Source organism: Gymnoscopelus braueri (assembly GCF_963280865.1).
Source record: "Gymnoscopelus braueri genome assembly, chromosome: 12".
NCBI classification, from domain to species: domain Eukaryota; kingdom Metazoa; phylum Chordata; class Actinopteri; order Myctophiformes; family Myctophidae; genus Gymnoscopelus; species Gymnoscopelus braueri.
Genome location: NC_137614.1, coordinates 38,103,810 through 38,126,170, shown reverse-complemented (window position 1 = coordinate 38,126,170; position 22,361 = coordinate 38,103,810). Strand labels below are relative to the sequence as shown.

Here is a 22,361-nt window from a genome sequence, read left to right as displayed (position 1 = left end):
GAAAAAATTAAAATTCCAATGATCCCAGGAGCAGTAGGCTGTAAGCAGGAACAGAAGTGGAGCAGAAAGCTGCAAAATTCAAAACCTGCCTCCGTCCCCAAACCCCGCCCCTGGCCCGCCTCCCGCTCTCTCTGATTGGACGGGCGCGAGAACCAATGAAATTGAATGCTGCCCTCGGAAGGCATTCCAATAACTATAAGTCACATCTGCGTTTTTGAGAGCTTTTCAATCATATGTGAGATGCGTTACTTAGTAACTCAACACTGAATCTGGCCTAGCATAGGACTGACTGAATTATGAATCAAGTTCATACAACAGCAGAGAGACCATGGGCTGAGGGGACATGTGATTCTGGTGTTAGAGCAGAGACCTCCTCCGCCTTCATTCCATTGGTCCTGGCTGTGCTGCAAACCTTCACTGCTCAGTGTGGAGAATGCAGGGAGGGATTCAGCCTGTCATTGGGCCCAGAGTCTGTTCGACTGGGACGACTATGAAGACACAGCCACAGTAGTCCCGGGTTTCCAGACGGTGGCATACCCTTTTCATGTTCCGGTTGAGTTTCCCACAGCTTCGTTTGATTGGCTCGGTAGCAGATTTGATACTGCACATTTCTGTTGTGAATATAATAAAAATCACACCCTGTGTGAAGTAGGCGGTGTCTTGCTAGCTAATCACAATACTGAATGTAGTCAACCAATCATGTACAAAAAATAAATACATTTATTGAAACACTCTTTATGATGGAAGAAACCATAACTTTAAAAAAAACTAATTTATGTTTTTTTTTAAGTTATGGTTTCTTATATAGGGCTATGCACATGTGTCATGTGACACTGGCCAATCACAGTCCTGAATAGACTGTGATTGGCCAATCACGGTGCAGGGTTAGGCGGGGTAAATTTTTGGCCAATCACAGCGTAGGATTTGTTGTACAAATATCCAAACCTCACTTATAGGGGCGGTTTCACCGCCCAATAACATCTGTCTGTGAGTGTGTGTGTGTGGGTGCGTGTGTCCACTGCAAGAGCATATGAGTTAGAGATATGGTGTTCCAACTGCAATGACGTCATTGTGATGTCCACTTTGAGTTGATATTCTGAGAAACTGAAAAAAGAACACAGAACACACTGTCTTTCCAGAGTGATAGTAAGGAATTCTGACTTTTAGGTTAAAGTAAATAAAAGTGTTAATCCAACTTGACTGTCTGATTTCCTATCTTGAGACCAATGGCTTCCCAGTTGTCTCTTTCAGAAGAGGATTTTTCCTGTCCTGTGTGTTATGATATATTTAAACATCCTGTTATCCTGTCATGTAGCCACAGCTTCTGTAAAGCGTGTCTGCAGGAATGGTGGACACATAAGAGAATAAAAGAATGTCCCGTTTGTTGGAAAATATCTTCAGTGGATGATCCACGCTGTAACCTGGCTCTGAAGAACCTGTGTGAGTCCTTCATACAGGTGAAGCATCGGAAAACGGATTCCGAGGAGGTGGTCAAGTTATCACTGTCACTGAAGATGGCAGCCAAGGAATCACTTGAGATCTTACAGGAAAAACTGAAGGTTTTTAATGAATTCAAAACCAACTGTGACCAAGCAGCAGAACACATTAAGGTCCAGACCCAGAACACAGAGAGGGAGATTGAGAAACAGTTTAAGAGGCTTCATCAGTTTTTGCAAGAGGAAGAGGAGGCTAGGATTAATGCACTGAAGGAGGAAGAGTTGAAGAAGAGTCAGATCATGAAGGAGAATATAGAAGGTCTGAACAGAGAGATATCAACACTTTCGAACACAATCAGAGCCATAGAGGAAGAGCTGAGAACTGAACACGTCTCATTCCTGCAAAATTACAAGGCCACGGTGGAAAGAGTCCAGTTCACACTGCTGGACCCACAGCCGGTCTCAGGAGCACTGATAGATGTGGCCAAACACTTGGGAAACCTGGCCTTCAGCGTCTGGGACAAGATGAAGGACATTGTCTCCTACAGTCCTGTGATTCTGGACCCCAACACTGCCCATCCACTGTACATGCTGTCTGGTGATCTGACCTGTGTGGGTCGGGGAGTGAGACAGCAGCTTCCTGACAACCCAGAGAGGTTTGATCTCTACACTGATGTTGTGGGTTCTGAGGGCTTTAATTCAGGGAGTCACAGCTGGGATGTTGAGGTGGGAGACAATACATATTGGCATGTAGGTGTGTTACCAGCGTCTTTCCAGAGGAAGGGAGAGGAAGGGGGTCAATACTGGAGAATAGGGTGCCGTGAAGGTACATACACAGCATACCAAAACTCACCACCAGGGCCAGCCACTGTTCTCTCTGTGAAACAGAAACCCTGGAGTATCAGGGTCCAGCTGGACTGGAACAAAGGACAGCTGTCCTTCTCTGATCCTGATACCAACACACACCTACACACCTTCAGGCACACTTTCAAAGAGACACTCTTTCCATACATTCACACTGGTCATACGCTCCCTCTGAAGATGTTACCAAAGAAGATCAGTGTAATTCAAAGAGGATGATGACCGCTAGATTTTCAAAAAATCTAGGGAATACCACTAGATTTTAGAAACCATATGATGTGTTCAAGGACAGTCAATATGAACTAGTGTCATCATAATAATAATAATAATAATAATGATAATAATCAAACAATATCCAGTGGTGGACAAAGTACTCAACCCCAGTACTTGAGTCAAAGTATACTGTAGATACTCCTGGTGAAATATTACTCAACTACAAGTGAAAGTTGCTCTGTCAAATTTGTATTTGAGTTAGTGCTGGAGTACTTGCTTTTAAACATACTTAATATCAGTGCATTTCTGTATTGACATTTTCCAAAAACATTCAAAGATCTTCCAGAAATGTTCAACGAATAGTGAAAATAGCAGATCTACAAGCTCACAACGTGTCACATCTCGACGCGTTGTGAGATTGTAGATCGTCTATTTTCACTATATTTGAAATACAGCTCAAGTGCTTAATTCATTCATTCAAGTACTTTTTCCTTTCCTAGAAATGTAGTGGAGTCAAAAGTACAATATTTGTCTTTGAAATGTAAAGTGCAGATACTAAAAAAAAATAACTTAAGTACAGTACTCAAGTAAGCACAAACAAAGTTTGTTACTATCCACCACTGGACACAACGTTATAAGTACTCTGGCATCGGATACCCGGTGGTTCTCAACCTGTGGGTCGGGACCCACATGCACACAACGTCTCGCAATGTGAGCCGTTGTGAGTATATAGATCGGCTTATTAGTAGAGTAGAATAAATAAAACAAAACAAAACAAAATAAAACAAAACAAAACAAAACAAAACAAAACAAAACAAAACAAAACAAAACAAAACAAAACAAAACAAAACAAAATAAAATAAAATAAAATAAAATAAAATAAAATAAAATAAAATAAAATAAAATAAAATAAAATAAAATAAAATAAAATAAAATAAAATAAAATAAATATATAGTAGGCTACTTTTAAAAAGCACTTCACACATTATTAAACATAAAAACTAAAACTGTGCGAGAAACAAAAAAAAAGGGGAAAAAATCGTAAAACAAAAATTATAAAAAGTGAAAAGTTTTATTAATTTAACTGAAGAGTTTACAGATGGAACCAAAAGGACTTGTACAAGATTTACTGTGTATTGCTTGGAAAAATACATATTTTAGAGGTTAGGCGACATTGAATCAACTGTTGAAGAGGGTGGGTGTTGAATTGGTGGGTGTTGAATTGAACAGCCAGACAGATAGACAGACAGACAGACAACCTTTATTGACCCCTTGGGGATCAAGGGTGATCATTGTATGCAGGTTTATGCGTGTCTGTGTGTGTGTGTGTGTGTGTGTGTGTGTGTGTATGTATGTATGTACTATGTATGTATGAAAGTATGTATGCATGGATGTACTGTATGTACTGTATGTTTGAAAATAATGTGTATCACTATCAGTTTTAATAACACCATATTCCTCGCAAAGTTCCATTTAAAATTCTGACCTAAAATGTATAAATATCTGATCTCAGCGAGACAAGAACGTCTGCTTTTAAATTATGTTTTTTGGCCCGTCCAGAAGCATTGTAGCCATTCGTGGTAGTGTATTTGCATTTGTATTTCCGCAGCTAATGAGCCATGCATGTGGTAATGTCAGTGCCAAAGTGATAAAAAATAAAATAAAAAAAGGAATATGGATCCACATTGTGTGGCTCCAATATGGACCGAAGATGTAGTGGAGTAGATGTATAAAGCAGAAAAACATTTAAATACTCAAAGTAAAAGTATCTAAAAATTGTACAGTGCTTGATTTAAAAAAAGTACAGTGCCTGAGTACATTTACTGTGCTTAGTTAATTTCCACCAATGCATTCTTAAAAAGAAATAGCCTACAGTTGTAATAAGTTTGTTTGTTTGTTTGTGAGTTTTTGTTTTGTTTGTTTTACTGCCCATTATATGATGAGACATTTATTATTTTGTAAAATGTCGTCTATTTGTGTTAACTTTCTTTGGTTAAATAATTATGAAAGACTTGAATCGTGTTTTAGGAAAGGTATTTTATTTTTGGCAGATTTCGTGTGTAAGGCTTGGGGAAAAAAGACAGAATGTTCTGTATGTTTGAAGTAGAGTTTTTATTTTGTTCTATATTGTACACCTATGCAATGATGTAATGATTTATATGTTGTGTCCTGTAAGTCCATGTGGGCTGAGACATCTATCTATCTAATCAAGTTTTAGCAATGATATTCACAAAAGCCATTACATTGTTTTTGGTGTAAAGAAAATTATAATAATAATAACAAGAACAATATAATAATAATATACCTATAGTAGGTTCCTTAATTTTCAACAGATCATAAACATTTCTATACTCTATTGCAGCTTTAACAAACAGGACAGATAAAGGTGGAGCTGCTTAATAAATGTCTTTGGCCGTGACTCTGGCATCTGTGGGTTTAAAGATGTTTTCTTTCTTTCTTTCTTTCTTTCTTTCTTTTTTCTTTTTTCTTTTTACACCTTTGCAACTCACTGGCCTGTTGCCACGGCAACCTCTAGTTAGGCTTGAAACGTGTGTTATTTATTTTTCTTTTTTTCCCTGGTTTCTGTTTTTTTCCTCCTACGGCTTAGCTCTAATTACATCAACCCACACACATTTAGACAAGCAGGGTGAATGCCTCCCTCCGCTTCTCCCACGGGGTCCTTCCTGTCTATCTTAAGACTCATTTACAACATTAGTAACAAACTAATCACTGACATAATTAAGTGTGTGATCGCTACATCAAGGAACAGGGTCTTAGAAGCCTAGTTATACGATCTACACAGCATGCGATGTGCAGCACTAACTCTGAGCATGCACCGGTATATTTAATCACTTAACCACCAAAATGCTCTAAATAATTTCCATAATAGCTGATGTACAAGCTCACAATGTGTTGCAATCCTTGCCAAACTATCGCAGTGCTTAAGTTTGTATACTGCATGTTCAAAGTCCATTCAGTAGATAGTGTTCATGCCAAATAGTGTTGATTTCATCGACTAAAACTATTAGGAAAAATGTTGGTCTTTTTTCACTGACAAAAACTAAATAAAAACTAAGCCATGACTAAAACTAAGACTAAATATATTGACAATTTCGTCAACAAATAAAAACTAGACAAAAATGTTTGGGAGTGACTAGTGGAGAAGAGATCCAGTCATACTGAAAGACAAGTCATTTTATGTTTGGTTTCGCTCGGGTGTTGCGCTCTGAAAATAGCCGATCTACAAGCTCACAACGCGTCGCAGCGCGACGCGTTGTGAGCTTGTAGATCGGCTATTTTCAGCATGCAACCAAGTGTAAAATCCGCCGTTACCACGCCATCAACGCACCGCCAGAATACATTTTAGTCGACTATATCAACTGTAGATTTAGTCGACTAAAATCGTATGATATTTAGTCGACTAAAACTAGACAAAAACTAAAACATGTCAGATGATTAAAATATGACTAAAACTAAATGGAATTTTATTCAAAAGACTATGACTAAAACTAAATACCGAACGGTGGCCAACAGCACCGATGTTTAGGTTTAAGGTAGTCCTCCCTGCTCTCAGATGTTTGCAATTTTAGCAGAAAAGAACATTTAAGCGACGGATTGAAACAAGCGTTAAAATCGTTTTCTTAGTCAGCCGGTTCCACATTTTTGGGCTGAGACTTCCGTGTGGTAAAACACAACGAAGAAGAGTGAGAAAATATGGAACTGGCTGACATCTGCTGTGGTTGAAGCCAGTCTCCCTACCTTTCCATTGAGACATTTAGACCCTGGTGTTGGGGAGGACACCTACTCGCTGACAAGTAGCACCATCTGAAGCTTATAAGCCCAATATCTCCCCTGGCCAAGTGGGGATTCCCTCTTATTGAGCGGTAGATGTTTGGTCTCTCAGTACCAGCCTCGAATCCGGGTCAGGATATAAAGGGTACTGATTGTAGCTTTAAGCCTCTATTGGTAGATTAAAATTAGTTCACAAGTTCCCGTTTTAACACACACACACACAGACCTGATGCAAACCTGATGCAACTGGGGGAGTTTGTCAGGTTGTTATGGAGGTCATTATGGTCAGGGTTTGATTTGTAAAAAACAGAGGGGCATTTATTTTTACCACTTAGGCTAAGCAATATTGTACAGTATATACTTGTATGACAAATAGCCTACAAGCACTCATCTACAAGATGCGCGGTGTGACAAGGGTAGTTGTGTTTTGGGCCCAAAAGCAGAAAGGTAGAAGGAACATTCAGTCAGTCTTTAATATTATTTAACCAAATTCAAAAACTGAATTTAAATTTCAGCAGAACTTTGTAGTGTGAACAAAAATTCTGAATAAGTTGAACAGTTTGTTTTAGCAAAAAACGAAGCAAGGCAGGCTGGCAGGCAGGCAGGCAGGCAGACGTGGAGTGTCACTGGGAATGGCTCAGAGGCACAGAGAGACACGGAGTTAGGAATAAAAGCTCAAACAAACACAAATGTGGTCAAAAACTGAGGAGCAGCGGCACAGCTTAGTAGCCATAGGCAACTGAAATAACTAAACAGGGCTAAGGTGAAGAACCAGGGCATTTAACTTCTGGGCTTGATGAGGAGATGAACCACAGCTGTGCAGGTAACTCCACAGCAGCATCATGGTAATTGGAATGCCACACCCAGGCACACACGCACGCACGCACGCACGCACAACAGACACACAGGGGGAAGGGAAAACAGCAGAACACACAAGTTTACGTGGTTAACATATGGCCAATATTAATGGCCTATGTGGTTGTAGAAAATCTTCACGATCATTTTCAAATTTGAAAGGCGGGGAACAGTATTTCAGTTATAGGAACTATGTGTATATATTTGATTTACTACTTGTCACACTTTCTCATGTGCCCTAGCCCTAGAATGTCTGTGATCTTACATACATTTCAAGTATTCCAAATACACAGTCATAGATCTCTCTCGGTCCGCCACTGTGTAGTGCCCATCTGCGCGGCCATAAAAGTGCTCTAAACTCCGTCTGTACTCACCCAATAATTAATTCCTAAGACGTCTAGTCATATTTTGTCCTCTACTTTCATATCCATGTGAAAGTTCTGCCAGAAAACGTGTGTTTAGTCAAATATCTCCACTTATTCACGAGCTGCACACGGACGAGTTCTGTGCGACGCGAGGGGCCAGGAATGATTGCAGCACTGAATATACGTAACTTCCATAAGGACGCACAAATGTTTGGGACACACAATTGGCAGGTGATGATTCATTACCCCGCACCAATCACAAGCACCTGTCAATTGTGTGTCCCAAACATTTGTGCGTCCTTATGGAAGTTACGTATATTCAGTGCTGCAATCATTCCTGGCCCCTCGCGTCGCACAGAACTCGTCCGTGTGCAGCTCGTGAAAAAGTGGAGATATTTGACTAAACACACGTTTTCTGGCAGAACTTTCACATGGATATGAAAGTAGAGGACAAAATATGACTAGACGTCTTAGGAATTAATTATTGGGTGAGTACAGACGGAGTTTAGAGCACTTTTATGGCCGCGCAGATGGGCACTACACAGTGGCGGACCGAGAGAGATCTATGACTGTGTATTTGGAATACTTGAAATGTATGTAAGATCACAGACATTCTAGGGCTATCATGTGCCCCAGCAGATTTCCGCCTGCAGTGTCCAAACCCAGCCTTTTTGTTATGATGTGCCCATATCAGGTTGTGTTACAGGATTCATGAATAGCAGTACAAGGTGATCCGCTTTTTAATGGAAGGTAGCTGATTTGTATTACAGTTGCTTTTGAGACGGGCATATTTAAACTAATCTTCGAGCTCTGAAAAGACTATTTATTTAGCTTAGGTCTACAATTCGATCATGGCTGGCTAGATACTGTATAATCCCTTGTATACATTACAACTGTTGACAATGTGAGACATTGATTCAATTACTTGCACAGGAGATTGCATTAAGCACTGTGGTTCATGACTGCCGGGGTACCATATCAACATTATTTCATCAGAAGGAACTGCCACCGGTGGTGGAAGAAGTACTCACATATTTTACTTAAGTGAAAGTAGCAATACCACAATATAAAAATACTCTGTTATAAGTAAAAGGCCTGTGTTCAAAATGTTACTAAAAGTACATGTATTGGTATCAAAATGTACTTAAAGGAGGAGTTCACCCAAAAAATGACATATTTTCTATCAATTGCACACCCCATGAAGCCTTGAATTCATGGATTTATTTTTGTGGCATTCCTAAGCCATTAATTTGATGACCGGGTGTGTATCCGGTAGGAGACACAAATAATCTACTTTGTGTCTCCTACCGATACATTAGCCGATAGGAGACGGGAATCAAATTATTGGCTTAGGAATACCACAAAAAACAAAAAAAACATGGATTCAAGGCTTCATGGGGAGTGCAATTGATAGAAAATAAGTCATTTTTTGGGTGAACTACTCCTTTAAAGTCTCTAAAGTAAAAGCACTAAAATGTTTGAAAATAGCATCCTATGTATAAAATAGGGCTGAAGTGGTTCATATATGTTTTATAATATGATTATTTATATCCACAAAGTAACTAGTAACTCAAGTTTTTAAATAATTGTAGTGGAGTAAAAGTACAATATTTGCCTCTGAGATGTAGTGGAGTAGAAGTGAAAGTACTGAAAATTGAAAATACTCCAGTAAAGTAAAAAAAACACCTCAAAATTGTACAGTCCAGTACTTGAGTAAATGTACTTAGTTACTTTACACCACACTGACTGCCACCCACCATGACTTCAGCAGCATATAGAGACAAAACATCCTATCCAATGGCAGCTTTGCTGAACATGGAAAGGGAAAAGGCATGTCAGCTCCCCCTGAATCATTAAACTCAACATTGTTTTGGTTGCCAGTTTTTGTTTAAGGGCTAAAAAGCTTGGCTTCGGCGTCGATTGAAAGCTGTCTCTATACGAAGATGTGCCTGGTCTGGGATTACAGCATCAGTGACGCTCACCGTTTCAGCACCAAGGCCAGCGCCGCCGAGTGCACAACAGGTCTAATAGACCATATTCACACGGCGGCCATGTTTCTATCAAGTCAATGAAAGTAGCCACCCCGGGTGGCGGCACTTTCAATGTTAAATTCCAATATGGCCGCCGTGTGAATATGGTCTATAGAACTTGTGCTGTGGAGTTCATTTAGATCAATGGTTCTCAACCAGTGGTCCGGGGACCACCAGTGGTCCTTGGGGGTGGGGGTACCAGGAGGTCCCCAGCTAAATTAGTTAACATAGCGTCACAATCATTTTAACCACTAAGCTTTGGCTATTCAAAAATAGCAGATATACAAGCTTATGAGCTAGTCAATCTGCTATTTTGTTTTTATCTTGAAAATGTGTGCATATTTTTGAATATATATATTATTATTTTTAACTCAAATCTTTGCTTCTGGGGGTCCCTGGCACAAAACATTTTGAGATGGGGGTCCGCGGCCAAATGTATGTCAATTTAGGGGTATGAAAAAGATTGAAAACCACTGATTTAGATCGATGGTTCTCAAAGTGGGGTCCGGGGATCCCAGAGGTCCTCGAGGCTAAATGGTTGATAGTTAGGAACCACATGGACCCTTTATGGGTCTGTTACTCCGACATTGTACAAATGTAACCAAATGGGTTCATTTGGTTACATTCGTACACTGTCAGAGTTAAATTAGCCCTGAGGATTTTACAGTGTATAGATTGGTGTCCCAGAGATTTAAAACAAAGTATCAACTGGGGGGGTCCGTGGCATAATGCATATCAAACCAGGGGGTCCTTGAAATGAAAACGTTTGAGAAACACTGATTTAGATATCGTCAGTCCAGCCAGACACTGAAACCAGCCATGTTGTTTTTTTAGATTTTAGCTATAGCCATTATTTTATACTTTGGCAATTCAAAAATAGCAGATATACAAGTAGTAGATCTGCTTTATTTTTATTTTTACATTGAACATTTGTGAAAATCTTTGAATCATTTTTTTACTCAAATCTTTGCTTCTAGGGGTCCTTGGAACAACATATTTTGAGATTTGAGCCAAATACATCAAATTTTTAGGGTCCTTGACACGAAAAAGTTTGAGCACCACTGATATAGCAACTTAGGTTTTTCAGAAAACTGTTAGGATTTAGAAGACATTTGTAGAATCATATCTCACGTCTTAATGGGTTAAAGTTTCCCATTGGGATTCCAAAAATCCTAGGACCTGACCATCGTCGTCCTCTTCCACTGTCCAACAGGAGTGATGTTTTTGGCTCCAGCTCTCTCATGGTTTCGTCATTGTTGTTCAGCTCTTTCAGCAGATAGCCTTGTTGTTGCAGTATATGTCCAACACACAGATCTCCATGTGTGTGATTCTGGGAAGTTACAAACTTAAAACTCCATTTTATTATCCATGTTATGAAGGCCGGTATGTGAGAATTAGCGAAACAGGCGTTGTATTTTAGTGATAGCTACATCATAAATACAGTTTTATTACCTCTAGTTTCATCACCACAGGCTGGGGAGATGTTTCCATTATATTGAGTCTTATGGAGGATTCGTGTACTTACTCCTACTTCCATTCACTTGCAACATTGAACTTGTGACCAAGGTAGATGTAGGTGTCATGGCAACAATGTACTGTGATTGGATTGCCAGAGATGGTGAACGCAGGGAGTATGATTTCAATTGGTAGCAACGATTTCCCCCATGCACGACGCCTCTCGTACAGCACACATTTGATGCTTTTTTCCCTCTTTTTCTTTTAGTCCTGAACACACACACACACACACACACACACACACACACACACACACACACACACACACACACACACACACACACACACACACACACACACACACACACACACACACACACACACACAATTTAATTTTAGAGCTGGCCTTTCCACATCTTAGCACAGCTAAGACCTGTTTGAATGAGTTCTTTGTTCCTCAGAAAGGGTAACGAACGATAAGAGGAAGATAAAGACAAGTCTCTGGCTAATGCAGAGCCACTCGGGGAGAGAGAGAGAGAGAGAGAGAGAGAGAGAGAGAGAGAGAGAGAGAGAGAGAGAGAGAGAGAGAGAGAGAGAGAGAGAGAGAGGACAATGAGTGGTGGATAAAGGAGTGAGCTATAGTGATAAATCGCTGGGCTAATCCAGGCTACTACACAGGGATTAAAGGGTTCTCTCTCTCTCTCTCCCTCCACTTTCTCTGGTTTCCTCAAATGACAGAGGTTAAGCAGGCTGTCTGCTCTCTCTCTCTCTCTCTCTCTCTCTCTCTCTCTTTCCAAGTGGCTCACGACCCCCCTCTCTCTCACATCCCTGTGCTCTAGTGGATTTAGACAGGTGGAAGTCTTTTGTCAGATGTGTAATGTGGTGAGGAAGCACTCTGTAAAGCGTACGCACACGCACACACACACGCACACACACGCACACACACACACACGCATACACACACACACACAGTATGAACATTGGCTTGGCACAAGAGTGTGGTGTATTGGATGTATTCAGAAAGCTGTGTGTGTGTGTGTGTGCGTGTGTGTGTGCGTGTGTGCGCGCGTGTGCTTGTGTGTGCGTTCACGTTAGACGTGCACAGACTCACAGATGTAAATGTTTCTGATAATCTGATGGAAGGAGGGGGGTGGGTGGGGGGGGGGGCTGGAGTGGTAACTCAACCAGACTCACTGATTTCCCTCGAGGCGTGCGGGGAGCGTGCGTGAGGACAGAAGAGTCACATTTTACACAAGCCTTCACAGGGCCCATGTAGAAAATAAAGGGACAGATTGGGGCGTCAGTCTGCTGCCGCCGCCCGGATGCTTCGCCTCTTTGCTCCTGTTTTAATGCCATCATTAAACCTGGCTCATATTTGTTGGGTTGCGGGCGTCGTGGGTGTCTGTCGGCACGCGTGTAAAACGCGCTGCAAGCTGAACATTTCGAAAAGGTGAAAAGTTGAAACCAATATTCTTCCTGAAGTTAACCGACGTGTTTCTGTGAGAGTTTTAGAGAATGTGTAAGGCAGAATATGAGCATTTAATGGAGGTTTATCAGTGGTTTAGCTTCATGGTCATGTGGTCATGTGTCTTTGTTTTAGAATAGTAGACGCTCGACACAGAAGAGCTCTGAGGCAGCCTGACACTATGAGGTTGTACCATTTTACCATTGTAGGTTTCTGTTTTCTCTTGATCAACAAATATACTCTACTTTGCTCTTTAAGGCAGTGGTTCTAAAACCTTATTTCAAGGACCCCCATAACTCTGAGAGTGTACAATTTGTGCTCTCTCAGAGTTTCAGACCTGTAAGGATCTGTTTGGAATCCCACCAATCAACTACAGAGAGTCCTCTGGTCCCCACTTTGAGAACCTCTGCTCAACCTCAACGTCCGTATTGTGTGGAAAGCTTTCGCGTTGTGAGCTTGTCGATCGGCTAATTTCAGCAAAAGCTTTCCCCCACAATAACATAAAACAGAAAAGACACTAGCATACAACCGTATAGGGTTTAAGTGGTTATAAGGGCCGTTACAGCCTTCCAGGACTCTCTCACACGCTCCTGATGATGAGGTCGGTGCATTGAATGGTTTCCTCTGCCGTTAGTGTCTGAATCTGAACCGCTTAGATTAGAAGAACACGTAATGTGTAACGTGTGCCACCGCTGTGGTGTGTGTGTGTGTGTGTGTGTGTGTGTGTGTGTGTGTGTGTGTGTGTGTGTGTGTGTGTGTGTGTGTAACTAAAGTGCATTCGAGTCGTTGAGACTATGAACGTGCTATATATTATAAATGCAACGTGTAAAGTTCAATGTAAAGTGCTTTGGAGAAAGAGAACCATTTGCCATTTACACGTTCCGTCACGTAAAGAACAAAAATGAGAAAGGCACATGCATAGGTTCAGAAACACATAACATGGACGAAAAGAGGATCCATTTGGAGAAGGGAGCATCTGCAGAGCTGTTATTAATGTTTAAATATGGTTTCTCCAGGTCTGCATTGTGAAACTGCCTGCCACTGCCTGCATCTGAAGAGAGAGAGAGAGAGAGAGAGAGAGAGAGAGAGAGAGAGAGAGAGAGAGAGAGAGAGATAGCCAGTAACCTACAGTGGTAGCAATAATACCAGTAGCCAAATACGTATCCATATTGATGTGACAGGTTGGCCTGCATCTTTGCACACAAATCTCCAATGTTTTGGTGCAACTGAAGACAGTTTAAGCCTCAAATCTTCCTCAATAGCATCCAGTCTTTGCCGATATTTAGTCTTCGCTGCTGTCAGAGCAGAGCAGCCTCACATACTGTAGATATGCTGGGGCGAGGGGCATCAAAGCCCTCAAGAATTGCTTTGCCAGGACTGGGTTTGCTGTCATTGCCTCTGTCCAAAAAAAAATCCACAAGTGGCTTTTGTGTGAACTGCAACTGCGGCGCGTCACCATGATGACAGGTCAATCAGCTGCTCCTGCTCCTAACGTGACAGCTGTGCGACAGGGAGGAACGCTTCAAATGGGGTGCTAATCCACGTCTGACATGTGTCCATAGGTGGGAAATATTTTCATAGCTGCTCCGTGAGCTGGTAGAGATGTTCAGCTGGTAGACTTTTCACACATGGCACGACCACGCTGTTTTTCTCCATGAAGCACTCGTGAAGCGAAGGGAAAAACAGGTGGAGTGCATTCCCACTTACACAGCTTGTCCAGAACTGCATAGCTCCACCCGCCCCCCTTAAATGTAAAGTTGCCAATTATTTTACCCCCTTTTGCTACCAATGTAGCCCCCACACCATTCCTGTGCAGTCTTATCGCTGCTTCCCTATAGTGGCTCACCTGCCAGCCTCCTCCGGGAGGACGTAGCACCTCCACCCTACTCCTCCTGACAGGCTGACAGGAGGTGGCCCAGCCTGTAGGAGGTGCTGTGACACAGTGACAAAGATCAGCCCTCCACTAAACAGGACCAGTTGTGTTCATATGGACCGTAGACTGTAAAAAAGAATGGACAGCGTTACGCCCATAGACTCTACAGACCGTAAATGAAGTATTTTTCAGCTATTTCAAATCCGCCATCTTTCTATATCACGTCATATCCTAAGCAACCAGAAATGAATGCTTTTGGTTGGGACCAGAGCGGGGGTGGGGAATGAATGCTATTGGTTGTTTAGCTTGTCAATCAAAGCATCACAAGTTAGCCACGCCCCTCCTAGAGCACACCCTACTGTATCATCCATTTTAAAAACAATGGGACCATAATTTACAAAAACACATATCATGGTGATTGAAAGAAGACTTTAAACTAGCGACTACAGGCCATTCATATGAACCGTCACTTCCTATATAGACTCAATTTCAAAGGCGGATGCTGGACCCTTGGTATACTATGGACGTATGTCCAAGCCGGATCTACAGTGGAGGATTCAAGCAGCATACTGTAGCTTCTAATTTTGTGTGTTTGAGGCCCACACACACACACACACACACACACACACACACACACACACACTGAACACACACACACACACACACACACACACACTGAACACACACACACACACACACACACACACACACACACACACACACACTGAACACACACACACACACACACACACACGTATGTGGTCAACAGATGTGTCAACATGTCTACCGCGTTGTGAGCTTGCACATTGGCACATTTTGGTGCCACCAGGTATACAGTAAATCAGGCAAAAACACATGAGCACGAGCAGAGAGCTGGCTTATTGAGTCTTGGCTCTTTTCAAATGTGATTGGTGACATGTTGCAATAGGCTCTATGCACAGTCAGCAGCCATATTATCACCTCCTTCACAGGTGTTACCAATGATACTAATGAAGGCTCTGTTCCATTTCGTGTAGCACAGTGGTTCTCAGATATTTCAATTTCCACGACCCCCATAACTCTGAGTGTACAAATGGAACCAAATGGACCCGTTCCATTTGTACACTCTCAGAGTTACACACCCGTAAGGGGCCATTTGGAAACCCCTTAAGGAACCATGAGGGTACCTGGACCCACATTTTAGACCCACTGGTGTAGCAGAGTGTTTCCAGTGAGTCAACATGCACAACATCAGCACCCTGACTCTGTTTGACCGGAATGGAACAGAGCCTTCATTAGTAACACCTGTGAATGTCTTCACACTATGCCTGCTGTGCATAGAGCCTATTGCAAAATGCATTGAACGTGGACGTGGATGCAGTTCTTTGAACATGTCATGCTCGACCCCAACTCTCTAACTCTCCTTCCCTCATTCTCTCTCTCTCTCTGTGAGAGAGGGATTGTAGAGTCCTTGCACCTCATGGCACTGTTGTGTGGAAACCCTGTATGTCCAAAACTGTTACTTTTTAGGAAATAATAAGGAAAAAAATAATCAGGAAAAAATAACCTGTGTTCCGATGGATACACTGTAATGTTAAGCACATACATTCAATATTTATAAAACCCACAGACGGACTTAACCAATTTCACTTTTTTTCTTCACAAAAAATGGCTATTTTTTCTACTTCTGTGTGACACTCTAGTGTGACAACTTAGGACATGAATTTGCCCCCAAAAAAAAATTACATACTGAGATACCTGAGATACAAGGTTTCTGCCCGACAACGGCGATATGGTCAGTGTGCACCGACTGGCTGAGCTACCAGCACCCTAAGCCCCCCCACCCCCCAACCTTATCCACCTGCTGCCGACTCGCTCTCTTTCATCCCCCGCTCGCATACCGTTGCTGTGGCAACATCTGCGTGACCGCACCACACCCCCACACCACCCCCGTGTCATTTCTTTTAGTAAGATTGGATGCAAACTTGCTAACATGTCCGTGTCAGTGTGTGTGCACTGCACGCACACGTGCATGTGGGTATGCACACTGTATTCACACTTAAGCACGTGCAGCACAGAAGGAGAATTGCCAACCTATCTGTGGTTCACTTGGAACCAATTAGTCAGAGCCTGCAGAGGAATTTAAAAAGGATTGGAATTTAAAAAGGGGATTGGAGAGAATTACCTTCGGTGTGGGGAAAAGCAAGTCGAACTTGTTGAAAAGCAGTAAAAAAAAAAAGAAAAGAAAAGAAGAAAACTTTGAATAAAGCAACGTATCAATGCTGATGAAAATTACATAAATAATTCACAAAGCTATCAAAGAAGAGGGGAAAAGTTTGCTGTCCTTAGGGGAACTGATTGACATGTCTCACTGGGTTTCTCAAAGTCTGGTGCAGTGTACAGCAATGGTTCTCAGAGAGGGGTCCCCAGGTAAGTTAGTTAATATAGCATCTGCAAGCTCATATTTTCAAAAGATCTTGAAAATATTTGAATTATTAAAAAATATTTTAAAAACATTTTAACAACACAAATCTTGTATGGGGGGTCCTGGCACACAATCTTTTCAGATGGGGGTCCGCGGCTAAATACATATTCATTTGGGGGTCCTTGACATGAAAAGGTTTGAGAGCCACTGGTGTAGATAGAAGCACTCATTCACCACTGTGTGGGTTTGATTCCTGGTGAAGTCCTGCAATTTGAAATAGTTTTTGGGCAGAAACCTTGCCTCTCCACCATAGAGTTAAAAATAATAGAGAGGGCACCGGAAATCCTGGCCCATCCACTTGCATTGAATTGCTCACCCAGACCCAGCGTATTGGGCCGAAATCACCCCTTCTTCTGGGTTGTGAAAGGTGATGGGCGAGGCCTATTTGGGTCTTCTGTGACACGTTTTGCGTCACAGCCCCGTGCGCAAGCTCGTGAGTCGAGCCCATTGGTTCGAAACCGTTTTCGCTCGTTCGTGTTAGTCGCCCCCCCAGCCGTTTTGAGCTGCAGTACCCATGAATGGCCAGCATGTCCAATGCGCTTCAATGCAACCATTGGGTTCTGGGGGTTTGGTCTCCACACACAGAATCATCTTTTTACGTTTCATTTTCTTAATAAATATATTATCCATCTATTCTCCCTATTTTATACTTCGTTTATACTACGTCGTATGTCAGTGTTGTGCAAAAGTAGCAGAAATTGTCGGTCTATAAGCTCAAATTGTGCATCATGACCTACATGGCATTTCAGAGACGCGCTTCATTGTGGCTCCATTGAATTCCACTATAGCAGCAATGGCTTCTCTGTGGGTGAAGGTTAGTGTCCCCGTCTTCAATTACTTTTCATAATCCACCTTTGAATCCAGTGGTGTTTATGTTGTAATAATAATGTCCAATTTCATTCAAAGCTGTATCATCTGTGTCAAGCTGGCAAGGTGACTGCATAACACATACATTTATCAAAATGTAAAATACAAAGAATATAAGACCATACTGAGACAGCTCCCATGGTGTCATAGATCATACTATACTTTGTGTACCTTCATGTCTCTCTCTCTCTCTCTCTCTCTCACACACACACACACACACACACACGCATACACACATACAGTACACACACACACGTGAATGGTTTATGTGATACACTTTATAAAGCACTTTTGATAAAGGCTCTATATAATGCAGCATTTACCATTCATGAAAAGAGAGACACAGCCAGACTGTTACCTGCATATGAATAGTTTAATAAAAATCATACAAACAATAGAACTCTGATCAAATGAAATACACACAGGATTACCTGAGTCTAAACCTGCCGTTTAAAAACATATTGAGATTTGACTAAGTCAAAGCAATAAAAAGTCAATCAGTCAACTCAATCATCATCAATCATTCTATATCAGTCTGATATCAAATCAAGGTCAATGCCCTTTCACTGTCTGTGAAACTATCAGCCAACACTAAAACACACCTGTTGTTGTCAAAATATTAAATGAGCAAAATGTCTTGTAGTCTACTGAGAAATGACTTGGATGAAGCCGTTTCCTCTGTAAATGGCTGAAATAAAAGTGCACTGAGCCAAACCCCTGAATCTAAGGCTTGACTTATACCTAGCTGTGAGTGCTCACAAGAAATTGCAGCGCGACACATTGTGAGCTTGTAGATCAGCTATTTTCGGTGCGCGTCACCCACGGTTAACTAACTATCAATCAGGCATAAACACACACGTTTCTCTTCCTTCAATAGTCTACCTGCTGCCGTTGGAGCTGTGCGTCATACAGTACATAAATGGACTACGACTCCAAATGAGAGAAAGCACTGATAAATAGATATGATATGAAAGCACTAAATAAAAAACATAAAAGTAAAAAAAATGTTAAAAAAAGATATAGGCATGCTAACAGTAAATCAACCCTATGCCTCTATGTAAGCATATCAAGCCAAAACAGGAATGGCTGTTTGTAGTGCCGCCAGGTAGATAAGGGGAGCGCCTCCTCTTCCTGGCACGCCGGTCATCCCTCTCTGCTCTTCATCCGTGGTTGACCAGCAGGTTCTGAGGGAAAAAAACACAGAGAAGAGGATTAAATGCCGTCACACACACTGCTCTGTCTGCTACGCCTGCTGACCTTTGTGATGGCGTGACAGTAAGTACCAGGAGCATGTTTGGGCATCTGCCTGTGTGTGTGCGTGCGCGCGTGTGTGTGTGTGTGTGTGTGTGTGTGTGTGTGTGTGTGTGTGTGTGTGTGTGTGTGTGTGAGTGTGCGTGTGTGTGTGTCTGAAAACTATCAAAGTGTGTGCATGTGTGTTGGAAAGTATGAGCAGGTTTTTATAATCTGTGTGCGAAACCCAGTGGTGGAAAAAGCCCTCAAATGTTTTACTTAAGTAAAAGTACCAATACTGCAATATAGAAATACTTACAAGTTACAAGTAAAAGTCCAGAATTCAAAACTTACTCAAGTAAAAGTACAAAAGTATTGGCATCAAAATATACTTAAAGTACCAAAGGTAAAAGTACTAACATATTTGAAAATATAATATTAGCATCGTGACACGTTGTGAGCTTGTAGATCTATATCCTATTTATAAAATAGGGCTAGAATGGTTAAAGTATGTTTTATAATGTAAATAGTAACTAAAGTTTTCAAATATTGTAAAATAAAATAAAAAATAATTTGTAAAAGTAAAGAGTAAAAGTATTGGAAATTGGAATATGCCTCAAAATTGTACTTGTGCACAAAAGTGTGTGCATGTGTGTTGAAAGTAGGACCATGTTTTTATAACGCACGCGTGAGTGTGTGTTTGTGTGAAAACCTGAAAAAGTGTGTGCATGTGCGTTGAAAGTAGGAACGTGTGTTCATAATGCATGAGTGTCTGTGTGTGCGCATGCGCACTCGCGCAGTGAAAGGTCACAGGGCCGTAATAACAGTGATTATGTGAGTTAATTGAGAAGAGGTGGGCTGCGCGACTTCTCGGGTCTGTTCCAGCCTCTTCACTGCCTGCAGAACACTTAGGCTACTTCATCAAGACACTTCAGAGGTACATTTAATCACCGCTTGTCTAGAAAGGTAACAATCAGCCACAGTTTTTCTGGCCTTATTTGCGGCGATGAGTCTGTTATTTCGTGGCCCGGGTTGAGCCAGAAGCCAGCAGCAGCCAGGGCTGTAGCACAAAATGTATGGTCCTGGTATAAATCTATAATAAATCTAAATCCCTTTCCCATCACTTGAAATTCTTCGAACGTAAGTCAACTACATGTGAGAAAGGATGTAGGCTTACTGTACATCTTACCACATGAACCCGTCATGATTTATGACCTTCATCTGCTTGACCCAGTACACACATGTGCATCTACGTAAGCATATTGATATCCGTGATACGATGACCATCAACTACTTTATCAGAGAGACTGATGTCTGTGCACAGTGATACAAGATGTATGTTCTATTCCTATTCATTCTGTTCTTGTCCTTGTTCCATATCTTCTGGTCACGTCATGTGTCCACTGTAAAATACTGTATATATTCTTTATGTGTGTATTAAGCTTGTCGTGTGATACTGCCTGGTGTCATCTGGTTCTCAGCGTGTGCGACTCAACAGAAGCATTCACTCACCACCCTTAGTTAGATGGAGACTCTTAGGGACCATATGGTTGGTCAACCGAAATCAAAACAGAACCTTAAGTGACAAACTGTGACTTTTTGTGAGCTTGTAGATCATCTAACTTTGGCAAAGGGATTTGTTGTAGAGGGGGGGGGGGGGAAGGAGGGGGTCCTTGTATAGATCCCTGGGAGACTCCGTGCAGACTCTCTGAACTCAATGAAGTATAGAGGGTTTAAGTGGTTAATAAGAGCCAGTGGAACAAGACTTTTGTTTTCAGATAGTCTGTCACGTTTTCAGGATTTTATTTATTTATTTTATGATTTAAACCCACCACACTATGGAAGCCCATTTGCGGCAGTGTTTGCAAATTACTTATTTTTAAGTCATAATTAGATACTTTCTCAAAACAATGGGGCGAAATACTTTTCGTCCAGTCTTACAGTACAATAAATGAAATAACATAAAAGCACAATACTTCAGACTCTATCTCACTGGATAAAAGAAATCACACACACACACACACATAATACAAAGCTAAAAGACAGATAAAAGACGGGACAATTATAATACTGTATGAAGACCATTTCAAGGAGGCATTACAGTAAGTGGTTTCCCCATTAGACAAATCTTTTCTCTGTTAGATCGGTGAAGAGGTTTTCTTTTCATTAACTCCAACTTTAACTCCAATTTAGATAAACTCTACGGTAGTTTTACATAAACGTTGTTCATATACTGTACAGCCAATGAAGCCCTGGGAGTGAGCCCAGCTATGCAAAAAACTGTCACGCTTTTTTGAAGTGGAGATCTGCCGTAAAGTCATACTGTAGCACTGTATATTATCCTGTTTACTAGGATATGGAATTATAACTTTGTAGACATGGAAAGTAACTGAGTGGGGACCCTGATTTTACAGTAGGTGAACTTCCCCCCTTTCTGTCAAGGGAAATATGGGAAGCTATATATACTGTATATGTGTCTTTTTGTCTCCGCCAGGCCGAAAGGCATGGCGAGAGAGTATGTTTGTATGTGAGCAGCTAATCTCCGGCACCGTTGGCCCGGTCGCTGCGAAACTGTGCACACACACTCCCTCGATGCCAATTCAAATTTTTCACATGGGCCTGTCATAGCGCCACCAGGAGGCCGATTTGTGCAAAACCCATTTTTTATATTACTCCTACAGATTTTATCCAAACGTCATGCAAATCGTTACACAGTATCTCTATAGTCATGTGATCAACACGGATCTGTCAGATTTTCCAGATTCCATCCTCATTGGCTAAGGTTGGCTTCCAGGATTGGTCCGTTTTGAACAACATGCCCACTAGGCCGAGGAAGAAATGCCACCCTTTTCACATTGGCCTGTTATAGCGCCCCCAGCAGGTCTAATTTAGCAAAACACATTTTTGGAACAAAATGCCTCAAATCATGAATGCAGTGTCCGATTGCCGTGAAAGGCCTAAGAAGAAATGGCACTCTTTTCACATTGGCCTATTATAGCGCCACCAGGAGGCCACAATAACGTACCTGACCTGGCGGAGACCTGTGCTCTCCTCCGAGGAGCACTTTTTCTAGATACATAATAAAATCATCTGTATTAATGTATCCATGTGTAACTCTGAGAGAGAGTGTACAAATGTAACCAAATTGACCCTTATTGGTCCATTTCGAACCATTTTTGTACCATCTCAGAGTTTAATTAACATGGGGAGATAAACAACCATATCAAATGAGGGTCCATGGCCTAATGCATAATAAAACTGGGGGTCATTGTAAAATAAAAAAGGTATTAGGTGATGAACATATGAATTTGTACTCATGGAAAGTGATTTGATGCGCAGGAGCCAGATTTCTGGGTTAACTGCCCTCCCTTTTAGTCTGGGGAAGAATATGGGGGAAATAACAAGCTACAGTATATGTGCTTTAATGTCTGTCCTTTTATACTAGAAACCCACAA

The 22,361-nt window shown here is 41.6% G+C and overlaps 3 protein-coding genes across 3 annotated transcripts in view; 1 reads left to right on the top strand and 2 right to left on the bottom strand.

Moving 5' to 3' along the window:
- Positions 1-22,361, bottom strand: part of LOC308096864 (solute carrier family 41 member 3-like) — a 511,014-nt gene that overhangs the window by 270,151 nt on the left and 218,502 nt on the right. The window lies entirely within an intron of this gene.
- LOC308096545 (E3 ubiquitin-protein ligase TRIM35-like) lies at positions 1,515-2,516 on the top strand (the record flags this gene model as incomplete). Its single annotated transcript, XM_080443962.1, has 1 exon — positions 1,515-2,516. The coding sequence occupies one exon, from the start codon at positions 1,515-1,517 to the stop codon at positions 2,514-2,516; it is 1,002 nt and encodes a 333-aa protein (XP_080300088.1).
- The window catches only part of chchd6a (coiled-coil-helix-coiled-coil-helix domain containing 6a), a 107,012-nt gene continuing 102,698 nt past the window's right edge, over positions 18,048-22,361 (bottom strand). Inside the window, exon 9 of the mRNA XM_080444359.1 lies at positions 18,048-18,860. Coding sequence (XP_080300485.1) covers positions 18,837-18,860 — 24 coding nt within the window. The 3' untranslated portion in view covers positions 18,048-18,836. The remainder of the gene's footprint in view (positions 18,861-22,361) is intronic.